Consider the following 12,701-nt stretch of genomic DNA (forward strand, 5'->3'; position numbering starts at 1 on the left):
GTAAATAAAAACAAAGCATTTGTAAAGGCAAATGTGATGGCGAGATTGGCATATAGCTAAGTTTGATAATTGTATACATAATAAAGAAAAGTTAAATCCCTAAGGAGGAACTTAGTTGACTTGTGAGCATAATTATAATGGAAAGCATTTCAGTTTGACTCAAAGAGAACTCAACTAGCTAGTGGTGATAATACATCCACATCTCCCACCCATTAAGCTATGGGGCATCTCCGGCAGTCCCATGACGAGCTATCGCTGATACAAAAATGGCTTGAGCAGGCGATGCTAAAGCTGTTTTCACACACATTGAGCCACCATGCATGCTTTGATTGAAGGCATGTAGAAATGAATGACTTTTCATAGGGGCAAATAGAACCGCATGTCGTCTTAGTTCCCACTTCCTAGAATCACTATTCTAGTAAATTTAGCCACCAAGAAATTTTATGAGATTTCGGCAGGGTTGGGGAGCAAAGTAAATCGGCAAATGACACTCACCAGGAAATACACACAGTGAAAATCTAGATTGCAAAATGCCATGCATATTAGTACTTGCGAACTTTCTCCATATTGCGCATTAATTATATCGCAAACAATGTTTTAAATTTTCTAAACATCATGATGAGAAGGATTTCAGTTGGTTATAGTACGAAAGCAACCTGCATAGTTACTGAATGGTGTTGAAAGCCATCTGTGTCCACGAATCGCCACATTACGAGGCACTTACAATATATATGACAGGATTCTAAAGCGACTGATTTATTTTTCTTTGTAAGATATAGAGATCTCATGGTGCAGAGGATGCACATCAGTACATGCCCTTTCTTTTGTAAGAATAGATAGCAGGTTCTCATATCATCAATGGAGCATATATAAGGAGGATTGGTGCTGGGGAACTTGTGGCTCGGTGTTGGGGAATGGTATAGATTGAAAGGAATGCATTTATTATTTCCAACACATGCTACAAGCATTTGCTGTCAGCAGTGCAGAGATACCGCATGCAAAGGGCACATAATCCGTTTTGAAAAAAAAGGGCACAAAATTCGTTAGTTTCTGTTGTAGGAGATTATTATAGCTGTTGTTGTGTTGGCTCCTGTGGCCTATTTGGCTCACAAAAGTAAGGAAAAAATATCGAGTGGACAGAACATAATGTTTGAATATTCAAGTGAAGAAAAGAAGAGAAGTGAAAACACTAAAAGTTCAAATGACCATCTTACTTATGTGAGGCTCTTTGGAGCCTGCACCTTAATCAAGATAAAACACGCTAAAAAAAAAAGAGACACACTAGAAATTCCCTTACAAAAACAAAGCATCCGACCATCGATTTTGTAGAGTCAATCTTTGTTGGCAACAATATATAGTTATATCGATTTTGTAGACTCAATCATTGTTGGCAACAATATATAGTTATACAATAGTTACTGGATCTAATTTACTTTATCATTGCTAATCTCTGCCATAATGTAAAAGCACTTGAGTAGCACCTAGCAGGCTCAGGTTTGACTCTCCAGGGGAGCGAATTAAACGGGTTTGGAATAAAAAATTATAAAAAATAGGTAGGCGCTTCCCCTACAGTAAAAAAAATGTAAAAGACAGAAAGGAACCCCAAAAATTGCATATTAATTATCATTTTTGTCATTTTGAAAATAATCAAAAGTAACTCTCAAGGAACCCCCTAAATGTACCTGTAAATTACCTACATTTGTCATTATAGAAAATAACCTAATGTGCTCTTTATATGTGCTTATAGGTTCACTTACACCATTATTAATATATGAAAAACAAAGTCAACATATAATAAGAACTTCAATATTTTTCAATAACACATTTACAACTAAATACATGCCAAATAGCAGAAAAACCTGAGTATGATGAAAGGGAAAACTATGAAAGGGAATGGAAAAGCATATATATAATAATTGGTAATTGAAGTCTATCACAACTAGAAAAAGATCACATAGTATTTATATGTACATTATTGTGTTAGAAAATAAACAAAGGGAGAGATCAAATATAAGTAATTCTGATTAATCATGGGCCCTAAATTTATCCACAAACTTCTAATAATTATGTCTCGTAAAATTGCTAGCCATATAGTAGCACAAGTTAAGGGAATGTACATTTAGATGAAAAAATATGCACTAATTTAAAGGAATATCCCAAGAGGTAGAACTTCATGTTAGAAATCAATGGAATACTGTGGAACGAGTCATTCCATGTGAATCTTAACTAGAGGCCAATTTCCTTGATCAAAATAAAAATAAGAAATTTCTTTAAAAGCTTTAGCTGTTCTGATCTATTGTATTTTTCTGGACAAAAGACCACCTTGATATGTTGAACATGCATATTTTTTTTTCTCCAACAGAACATGCATATTTAAAAAATACAAATATTATTAAACTTAATTTGCAAAATTTTGTATACTTTATCCTAGCAAAAATATAAGTTCATCCAGGTTTGCCCTAAGTCACCATTATCTAAAATTTATATAGATTGACAACATGAGATTGATATGACTAGATTCATTATGAATAATATTTTCATAATACATACATATTGGGTTGTTTATCTATATAAATTTAAGGTACTGATGGTCACAGTTAAAAACATTTGACTTGGGACAAACCTAAATGGACCCATTTGGAACTTAAGAATTTGTAGTGTGTAGAATCTCAAGTGATGTATACAAACTTATGTTATGATGAAAGAAATTTAGCACCGGTTTACCTTCTGGTTTCCTCTGCTTTCCCCTCTCTACAGTAAAAAAGGGTGAGCCGAGGGCGATCTTTGTTCCGGCGCTGAATCCGCCGGGTCCTCCCCGCCTTCGGCGGCCTCGTCGGTGTCGGAGGATGTGGGGACCTGCGGATTGGGCGGCGGTGTACATACCCTGCTTTTCTAGGCTTGTATTAGATAGGTTAGGGTTAGGTTTACCCAGGCGGTTGATGCTGTGTGGGTTCTTCTACCTGCGATGCTTGGTCTTCAGCGAGCGATGACGCGGAGGTGACGAGGACGGCTTCGGGCTGAGCTTCGGCGTGGGCTTCTTCGACATCTCCGGCGGCTTCCCTGTCTTCGCTGGCGGCAGCGGAGTGAGGTTATGTTTCCATCTTTTTTTGTGAAAAGGTGGAATCTTTCGGTGCCCCTGGAGGTGCGCTCTTTGTCTGCGTTGTTGGCTTTGCTAGCAGCGATGGACCTGTTGTCCGGTCGCCGGTGTTGGTGCTGGCGGCGGCGGACTCCTTATCTTCTTCTTCTCTTCATGTTGCGATGGGCGATTCTCGTTCATCGTCCACGATGCGTGCTGGTGGTGGATCCAGGCGCTGGCTACTGCGGCAGTTCAAAGCTTTGAAGTTGCTCATGGAGGAAGAAGATGGACCTTGCCTGGTTCCGACGATCTTTGCTGGCGGCCGGGAGTTCAGAGGTGGACCCAGGGATGTACTGTGCTTTATGTTTAATACATTTCCCTTTCGCAAAAAGAAAAGTTTAGCACCGGTTTAGATTACATGAATCTCATGAAAGTTTGGATGTAGTTTTGTGGCAACCGTTATTTTGCATAATTCACATAGTTAAGTTTGGGCTTTCATCTCGCTATTCAGGCTAATATGGGCCCTATGTCCTTATGGGCCAACAGAGGTAGAATCCTTTGTATGTTGTTTAATGCTGTCACTAAATCACTATGCTGACCTTTCTGTTGTGCAGGGGCTTGTATTTCAGTCTTTTGTCTTTGTGAGCCGAGAAGCAAATTGTGCAGCTTACTATTGTGCAAAGAGGGCCTCGGCACAGGAAACAAATTGTTTTTTCATCGTTCTGTGCTGCTTTTCCTCACTATTGTATTAGCTAAAGACTTTTCTGTTGCCGTTACTTAATAAAACGTCTGTGTGTTGCCCTAAAAAAATCACTTTGCTGACCTGCCTACATGACAAACTCTAACGCGAATGATAGAAGGAACATGAATTAAGAATGGAGTTTTGCTATTTATTTGTCGACAGATATTCGAAAAATATTTCATGATTTTAGGGGAGGAAATGTGGCAGGTTCTCCAGATGTTACATATGCTATTTACTATGTTTCAACATATTGTTCTCACGTGTTGCATAGTACTTTATGTTTCAAACATCTGCAACATGCGAGAATAACATCTACAATATCAGAGAACAACATATGCAACATATTTAAAATCTGTTGGGAGACTCCCTTAAGAATGTTAGAGAGAACTTTTTATTATTGAAAAGTGGATTGACATGAAGTAGATTCTACAAAACAAGAACATGATTTCCAATTTTCATGTGAAAACCTTCAATAAAGAAAACAATCACCAAAGAAAACAATAACCATTAACAGGCTATTTACACCGTATCACCAGAGGGTTACAAATATTTAGTCAATTGCTGATAAGATTTCTTGTGGTGGAACCTGCCCACCCGGGTTCGAGTCCTCGACTCAGCCCGGGTGTTCATATTTTTCTGGATTTATTCTAAGATTTACTTGAGTTGTTCTTTCAGTGGTAGGCGACGTGCTCGTTGACAGCGAAGTGACAGTGACGATTTCGTCAATCTCAAGGATTTATCGATTTAGTCTTTCGGAGGTGCTCATAGGGGTAGGGTTGCGTACATGCGTTCGTATGAGCGAGTATGTGTCCGTGTATATGAGCATATGCATCTTTACTTTGTAATTCGAAAAAAAATTGAAAGTGATTTAACAAGACTAGAAATACTTATAGTTTAGGACGGGCGCGAGAGCACGTACAACAAAGAAAAAGACCGTGTGTTGTTTCTAAAAGTGAAAAAGGTATGTATCTCCTTATTTAAGATTTTCGGCATATTTTGATGCCATAATTTTCGCATCGGGATCTCTCAATTTGACCACCTTTTGCGACTTGGCATGCGACACTCTGACGGTCCGACCATATGCACCTTCGTCGTGCACGTTATATGCAGCCAACCCTGCAGATGCCCGGACAATCCACCCACGGTTTCTCAGCTGCAGAAACAACGGGCTCGCACTACGCCGTTTCTTTCTATGGGCGCCTGCCGTGCTTTGCTCTGTTCTTCTCGGTGTCGTGCCGCCGTGATGCTCCCTCTGGCTCTCTGCGCGTTATTTTCGCTGTAACTAATGCCACTAGCTTAGTGCAAATTATGAAATTGATGACCTCTTTTATTTGTTCTTTACTGTGACAAATTCTACACCAATGGGTTGAGTCTGTGCTTATATATAATTCTCTTCACAGCTTTCCCCATCTTGAATCTCCTTTTTTTTAATATAATTGACAAAAATATATATATAATTCTTTCTCAATGATCTTTATCAAAATATATATATGGTCGTAAGACGACATTCTCTTCTCCAAAAAGACAAGAAAATGAGAGTTATCTCCTAATTACTTTCGTCTAACGTCATTGCCGTCGTCACATGATTATTTTCAAATTAGTTTATGCCGTGTATATGAATTAATTTGTGGATACTTTAGCTATTTCTGATACTCTGTAAAAGAGGTGTTCATTGACATTTTCATCAAGAGAATAATACCCAAACTCTTGGAATGGACAGATTTGCGTGACACAATATGTACCATGGGTACAGGCAGCTATGCCATGCATCAATGCATGCGTGCCTGGTTAAATTTGCATGGTTTTGACTGGCTAATCTATATACTCCCTTCGTTTCAAATTGCATGTCATTTTGACTTTTCTATGTGCATAGCTTTTGCTATACACCTAGATATAGTGTATGTCTATATACATAATAATATTTATGAACTTAGAAAAGCCAAAACGACTTACAATTTGAAAAGGAGAGAATATTAAATAATATAGGTGCTTGTATTATCCTTTCGATGGTAGATGACGCATCCATCAATAGCGATGCGACTTTTTCAATTATGATATTTCTTTATTTATTTTATGTGAAGGGTGATATTTACCTATCCAACCTCTCAAGGTGCTTATAGAGAAATAGTGTAGGTATATCCATAGAGGTAATTATGCGTGTATAAATGAGCTCTACATTTACATTATTTTGAGAAAAAAAGGTTGGTGCAAGAGAGAAGATTATGCTTCCTCCTTCAGTTGAAAATGTAGAGAGAATACCCTATTTCATACTCATATAATGAGTGGTTCCTTTCTTGACCTTCAAAATTTTTTCCTTCCTTATTTGATACTGACTTGAATTTTGGTTCCTCATTTGACACTCTCGTTCGTTCCTTCAGTTAACTCGGGTGAACAGTAACCTGTGGATACTTCCACCCTATTTTACTAAACAAAACGACATCCAAATCATCTCTAAAATCATGAAACCTTCTGTAGTGATATAAAAGATAGAGATGAACTCATTTTACACAAAAACATATATATATATATATATATATATATATATATATATATATATCATTTAAAATCTTAAAACTAAAATTCACCAAAATACGTTACTTTTAAAGATTGTGTGAATTTTTAGAGCATAACAATACTTTCCAAAAATTAAGTAACAATACTTTTATATCACTAAAAAAATTTCATGAATTTTAGAGGTGATTTGGATGTGGTTTTGTTTAGTAAAATAGGGTGGAAGTATCAGGTTACTGTTCACCCAAGTTAACTAACGGAGTGGGAGTATCAAATAAGGAACCAAAGCTCGAAATTTTTGTTAAGGACACTCATTATCGACAAGCAACGGCCAAACAGCCGGGGACGGCGTGATCAGACGGCCAATATGATCCTCTAATCCTGTAACACGTCATACACCAAATTCATCGCGGTAGTTCGTTAATATTGGCCTGCTGCGCAGCTTTATTCGCCGGACTGATCGAGCTGTTCTGCCAGATTTACGAACTACTCCACTGCCAGCCACTAGGCTCTACGGAGTAGCAGTCCAGCAGAAGGCAATCCAAAGATTACGCGGGCCCACCCTGTCAGGATGCTCCCTAGCTCGTCCTCCTTTTTATACGTGGAGGCAATACGCACCCGCAACCCAGAGGCACCTTCTCGCGTGTCCACCCTCCGGTTCCCACCTCGCCCTCTCCGTCATGGACCACGCCGCCAAGATGAAGAAGCAGCCGGCCTCAGCTGCACCACCCCGGCCACCTTCTGCGGCGGAGGCCGCGGCGAAGAAGAAGCCGACGACGCTGCTCGACGCGTACGAGGTGGAGTGCATCCGGCGGGAGCTGGAGCGGCTCGTCCTCAAGCACAACCACAACCACCAGAGCGCCGCCGCGGGGGGCGACGACACCGCCGCGGCGCCGCCGAACGCGCGCGCTCACCGCCACCACCACGACAACCACCTGCAGCTGCACCACCAGCGCGTAAGCAGCAGCACAAAGAAGGCGACGAGCGCCAAGCGAGTCAGCCCGCCGGCGGCGGCACCGCCGGAGCCCAAGAAGGGCCGCCGCCGCGGTGTGCGTCTTCTGGGACGGCACGCCGTCGCGATGTGCAGCGGCACCGCGCCCGTGGCCGGCGGCAGAGGGCGGCGCGCCGTCACGATGTGCAGCGGCACCACCGCGCCCGTGGCCTGCGCTACCGTCGGCGTCGGCGGCAGGAGGCGGCCGCGCGGGGGCTTCAGGGAGGTGGAGAAGGTGTAGGTTGGCACTAGCTAGCCCACTGCTACTCCGGTCTCCGGCTTGACGGTGACCTAATCAATCTAGTAGTAGGGATTTTCGATTTTCGCCGTGGTCGCGCGTGGTTAGTGGAATCGGGTGACAGGAGCGGTTTAAAGATTCGGCGTGTGAATCTAGGAGCTTTTTGTCTCTGATTATGTTTCCGAGTTGTCCAGTTGCATAATTGTGTCTTCATTCGTGACAGTGGACGCTACTAGTGTAAGTAAATTCTTCCGAGATGGAACTGTTTTCACTGGCATGATGATTGATCGATGGGCATACACTTTTGCGTAAACTTTGTGCAGCTGTCCAACTCTATTGTATTTTTCCTTCATTTGAATTGAACTCTGTTTGATCCGGTTTCTCTTGGTACTCCCACAGTCCCACAAAGATCCACCTCCCACTTTGAGATTCAGATTGAACCTATATTATAATTTATAGGCTAACTTAAAGTCATCTCAATATTTATATTTTATTCTAAATTATAAATAATTTAAATTCTTTTCACAAGCTACAAACATCGATCAGCTCCCTATATCTCCGTCAAACAAGGCCATAATTCGTAATCAGACAATTTATTTTTTTAGGGGTAGACAATTAAACAGCGAGATACAGTCTCTACTGACCAACCTTAAGATATGTTTGGCGTACAAGGGTTGCGGAAAGGAAAATGAGATCGCGCTCTCGGATGAACACCCGCGCGAGTTGGAAACTGAAATGCATGTACGGTGCTTGGGGAAGAAAATCGTGAGGTCGTGCTCGGATGAACGTCCCGGTTTTGCCATTTTATCGATGGGCTGGGCTCCCTCCGGCCCAGATGCTCCAAAGCAACAAAAGGTGCCCGTGGCGCCATCGCCATTATCTGCTCGTCGTCACGAAGGTCAGAGCCACGGAACGCTGCCGCCCTCGATTGGTATCAACTTCAGCCGAGCCCCGAGCGAAACCGATCCAGGTGCATGGTAATTGATGAACAAATACTTCACTTGACAACGACCCCAACACCCTGTTTCACGGGGTATAAGTCAACACTGTTTACGGAGTTGGCACTTGTGACCGTATGTGCGCGTCAGCGTGTCTCGCCACGAGCTGCAAGCGGGAAACTCCAAATGGCCGGCATGTGCCGTTCCAAGAAGCATGGTTCGGCTAAGCTGCTGCCCAGTTCCATGATCAGCACTAGTTGACGGACCGACCAATTTGTGGCGATCATAGCGTGCACGTACAGGGTACGGCCCGTTTGCCGACATCAAGTTTATGGGCTGATGGCTGCTCAACAGGGCTGCGTTATGCATCACAAACAGGGTCACAGAACACTGCCCAAGGAGAGGCGCATGAATACATTGTGTATATAATGTACACATTCATATATGATAAACAAAGGAGAGCCGTCGATTCTCAAGATATTTCATTGGCGAACAACGGACCCTGGATCAATCAACCTGAACCAGTAATATCGCGATCCTACTAAAAAAGAGATGTACTGTAGCTCGTCTCCCAGGCAACTTCCAGATTCAGAGCTCAGCACGACAAAAACACTCTTAACAGACGCAGAGCGATCACATCATTTCTCTGATTTTGTCACAGCTCCAGAGCGCACATGAACCTAACCCATTGACAGGGCGGGTAACACAAAGGTACCCATTTAGGCCCTAGAAATGGAGGAACAATAAGAAACTTATTATGACGCAGCATTTCTTCCAATTCGACAGAAGGACTGCAAAAATAAAAGCAGCAGCCTTAACAGAGACGCACCTGCCTAGCAAAATCAGCACTTTCAACTGAAACTGTCACCAGGCAGTCGACAACTACTTAAAATGTGATAGAACATAGAGTACTACTAGTACTAGCGAAGCAGATTTAACAGAAACCAGATCCCAGAAGAACAAAAAACATCTGGGCCAAACTTCCAAATGCCTCCTCATTTCCGCAATCCTTCCATTTGCAAGCTTCTCCCCAATGCCTCTTCATTCGCAAGCTTCTTCCCAGTCGTCCACCTCAACATCTGGCTGCAGCTTGCTCACTGACGGCCCAGCATTCCCAGAATTCTGTACGTCGGTGCGAGGAGCAGTCTTCCGATCCTCACCTGGACCAGAGCTTGTGGCAGCATCAGATTCCAGAACATTCCATCGGTTCTGGGTTCCCATGACTTGAGCGGCGGTGTTGGCGCCTCTCCATCCTGGCGCTGGAGCATGGCCAGCCACACCAGTCCAGTCTCCTGAGGACAGGTCAGGCTCAGCAGCACCAGGCTTCTTCCACGGATTGCTCCTAGCAGCGAGCCCTCCATCCTTCTGTCCTCCAACCCACACGTTGCCTGAAGAAGATGCCTGCGCGCTGCTTGGCATAAACATTGCAGCACCCTGGTAAGCAGACCCATAATCCAACCGCCTCAGAGCTGTCGCTGCTCTAGCTGGATCATTGAAGACAGCTATGGCATTCTTGTCATTCAGCCAGACTAATTCACATTCCCCACCAAACCTTAGGACTAGAGCGTTGACATCAGCATCCCGTGGCAGGTCCAGCATTGCAACGACCAGCCTTGGATCCATGTCAACCAGAGGATCAAAGTAAGGATGAGCAGCTGTGACGGGGGCACCTGCCTTGGAGCCCAGGATGCGAGCAGGCGGTTTCGACTTGGGTGTGACATGGATGGTAATAAAACGCTTAGGCTCCCAACCAGCTGACTGAACAGAGAGCTTCCACCGGTCTGCAATGAGCCTGATAGCATCTCTCTTGTCCTTCAACATGGGGCAAAAGACATGCAGTTTGAGATTGCCTGAAGAACTGCCCCTCACCTTTCCAAGTACAAGGAACTTGCACCTCTCTTCTATTGCCACCACCCACTTTGGATCCCGTCGGAACAGGTCAGAAACCAAATCAGATGCACTTGAGTTCTCACCGAAATGCAGTGCATCCAAATTGGGCGGGGTGATGTCAAATGCTTCAGCAAGGACCCTCTTCTTCTCCATCTTTGCACACTCATCGTCACAAGAAAGCTTCCTCTGCCCAAGCGGCACCCTCCTCCCATTTGATTCCACGGGCTGGAGAGGCATTGGCAACTTCTGTATGATGGATACTTCAAACATATTATCACTACTGGAGGCTCCCCCAGCACCACAGGGAACAGTTGCAGTGATACGGCCACAAGAACAGGTAATAGTCACAGGAAATTCACATCTCAAATCTGGGCATTGTGATGAGGGGTGGCATGGGGCAGTGCATGTATGCTTACATTCTCTCCTTGCGGCACCACATACCTGTCCACAAGAAGCTTTGCCACCAGAGCTGGAGCTAGCATCCCCATTTGCAGGTGGCTGATCACAAGGGGCAGGATGGCAAGCCCTGTTGCAAGCATGGATTCCACATTGGCGATTCTTCCCACATGGTTGGTTGCACCTGATGTCCTTCGATCCGCAAGGGATGTTCCTCAACATGACATGTCCCCCAATGCATTCTCTCATTACTGGCACGACGCAAGGCGGACAGTCCCCAAAATGGCATGAATGTGAGGCTGGATGGCCACAAGGCTGGGGGACTGAACACTGATGTGGGCATGATGGAGTAGGCGTGCCACAAGGCAGAGGTGGCGGGATAGAAGTTCTGCCACAGGCACAAGTGAGATCAGTAAATATAGTCTCCAAACAGGGCGGACAATGACCACTGTGGCAGAGTAGCTGGCATGCATGCTGCCCACAACGGAGCTTCTTGCCACATGATATCTGGCAGAGATGGGGATCCCAGTCACCACCTTCAAGCTGAGCAAACTTCCTTGATAGTGGGCAACAGCACTCACTGCACCGATGCCTCCCGCAGTTCTTCTTGCGGCCACAAGGCTTGTTGCAGCGGAACTCTTCCTTCTTGACCTGGTAACACTCCACCATCCGACCTGATGAGCCACAACGGCACTTCTGCTCAACACGAACCAAGCAAGGTGGGCACTCTCCCTCGTGGCAATTGACCTTGCACCTATGCACTCCACATGGCAAATTCTTATCGCAGATCTTGTCACAGGTTGGGATTGGGTCCAAGCAACTTGCCCTACTCTCCTGCAGCCTTGTCTTGCCGCAATGGCATGTAGTGACCTTCCCTGGCATGAGCTCGCACTCACCACAAGGCCCTGGATGGCACATATCCTTGCAGACATGATTCCCACAAGCGAGCATGCGGCCACATGGTTCACTGCAAGAAAACACCCCATCCTCCTCAGACAGCTTCCCCTTCACCACCATGTCTCCACACAGCAATGCCTCATTCTTCTTCCCGCAGAAGCACCGTGCAGAGATAACAACAGCGCAATCCCCACAAGGCCCAGTGTGGCAGACCTTCTCGCAACGATGCCTTCTGCAGGGCAGCATCCGCTCGCACGGGCGGCCACAGGTCACGGGCGTGCTGCGGTCCGCGCACCGCCGCACGATGATCTGCTTCCCACAGGGGCAGGGCCTGTCCGGCGCAAATGCCTTGCAGGGCGGGCACGGTCCCGGGTGGCACTGCAGGACACAGACGTGCGGGCACCTGGTGGCATCAGCATCCTCCCCCTTGGCGCCCGGCGGCTCCGCCCTCTCGAGAGGCTTGGAGCAGGGCTCGCCGCAGGAGTGGGGAGTGAGGAAGTGGTCATTGGGGGGCTCTCGCCGGCGCCTGCAGAAGCAGGTGTAGGCCAGGTCACGGGCCGGGGTGTCATACACGGACTGGCATCCCGGGCAGCGCCAGGACGGTGAGGCGGGGTCCGCTGCAGGGGAGGCGTCGGCGGCGGAGGCCGGGGAGCGCACCCACTTGCGGATGCAGGGGAGGTGGAAGATGGAGAAGCAGCTGTCGCAGGACCAGATGGGCGCCGACCGCCGCACCATGTCGTAGCAGATCATGCACTCCACCGCGCCGCGGGCGAGCTTGTCCTGGATCTCCTGCACCAGCTGCGGCACCGACCCATCGCGCCCATTCGCTGCCGCCGCAGCCGGAGGCGGAGGCGGAGGCGCGCGCGCACGGGCAGGGGCAGGCGCCGCGGGAGCCGACCTCTCCGGCGGCGGGCCGCGGCGATGTCGCCCCGCGTTGCCGTTCTGCTCCTGATGCGGGGCGGGGCGGCGATGGTGGCCCGCGCTGTCGTTCTGCTCCTGATGCGGCGCGGGGCGGCGATTGT

The 12,701-nt window shown here is 46.1% G+C and overlaps 1 protein-coding gene and 1 long non-coding RNA gene across 2 annotated transcripts; both read right to left on the minus strand.

Moving 5' to 3' along the window:
• Nucleotides 1-1,884: 1,884 nt before the first annotated feature.
• Nucleotides 1,885-3,872, minus strand: LOC111256978. Its single transcript, XR_002677315.1, has 2 exons — nt 2,961-3,872; nt 1,885-2,884 (listed from the first exon to the last, which is right to left on the minus strand). It is a non-coding gene; the product is annotated as an uncharacterized LOC111256978 (long non-coding RNA).
• Nucleotides 3,873-8,939: 5,067 nt separating this feature from the next.
• LOC101752998 (NF-X1-type zinc finger protein NFXL1) lies at nt 8,940-12,695 on the minus strand. The gene has a single exon (XM_004966806.3). It carries the CDS (start codon nt 12,427-12,429, stop codon nt 9,538-9,540), a length of 2,892 nt encoding a protein of 963 aa, XP_004966863.2. The 5' UTR covers nt 12,430-12,695; the 3' UTR covers nt 8,940-9,537.
• Nucleotides 12,696-12,701: the final 6 nt, after the last annotated feature.

This window comes from Setaria italica, chromosome IV, assembly GCF_000263155.2.
Source record: "Setaria italica strain Yugu1 chromosome IV, Setaria_italica_v2.0, whole genome shotgun sequence".
Classification (NCBI taxonomy): Eukaryota; Viridiplantae; Streptophyta; class Magnoliopsida; order Poales; family Poaceae; genus Setaria; species Setaria italica.

Bases quoted from the DNA above. Each gene is read 5' to 3' on its own strand.
- LOC101752998 (XM_004966806.3), bottom strand. From the start codon at position 12,429: ATGATCTGCTACGACATGGTGCGGCGGTCGGCGCCCATCTGGTCCTGC.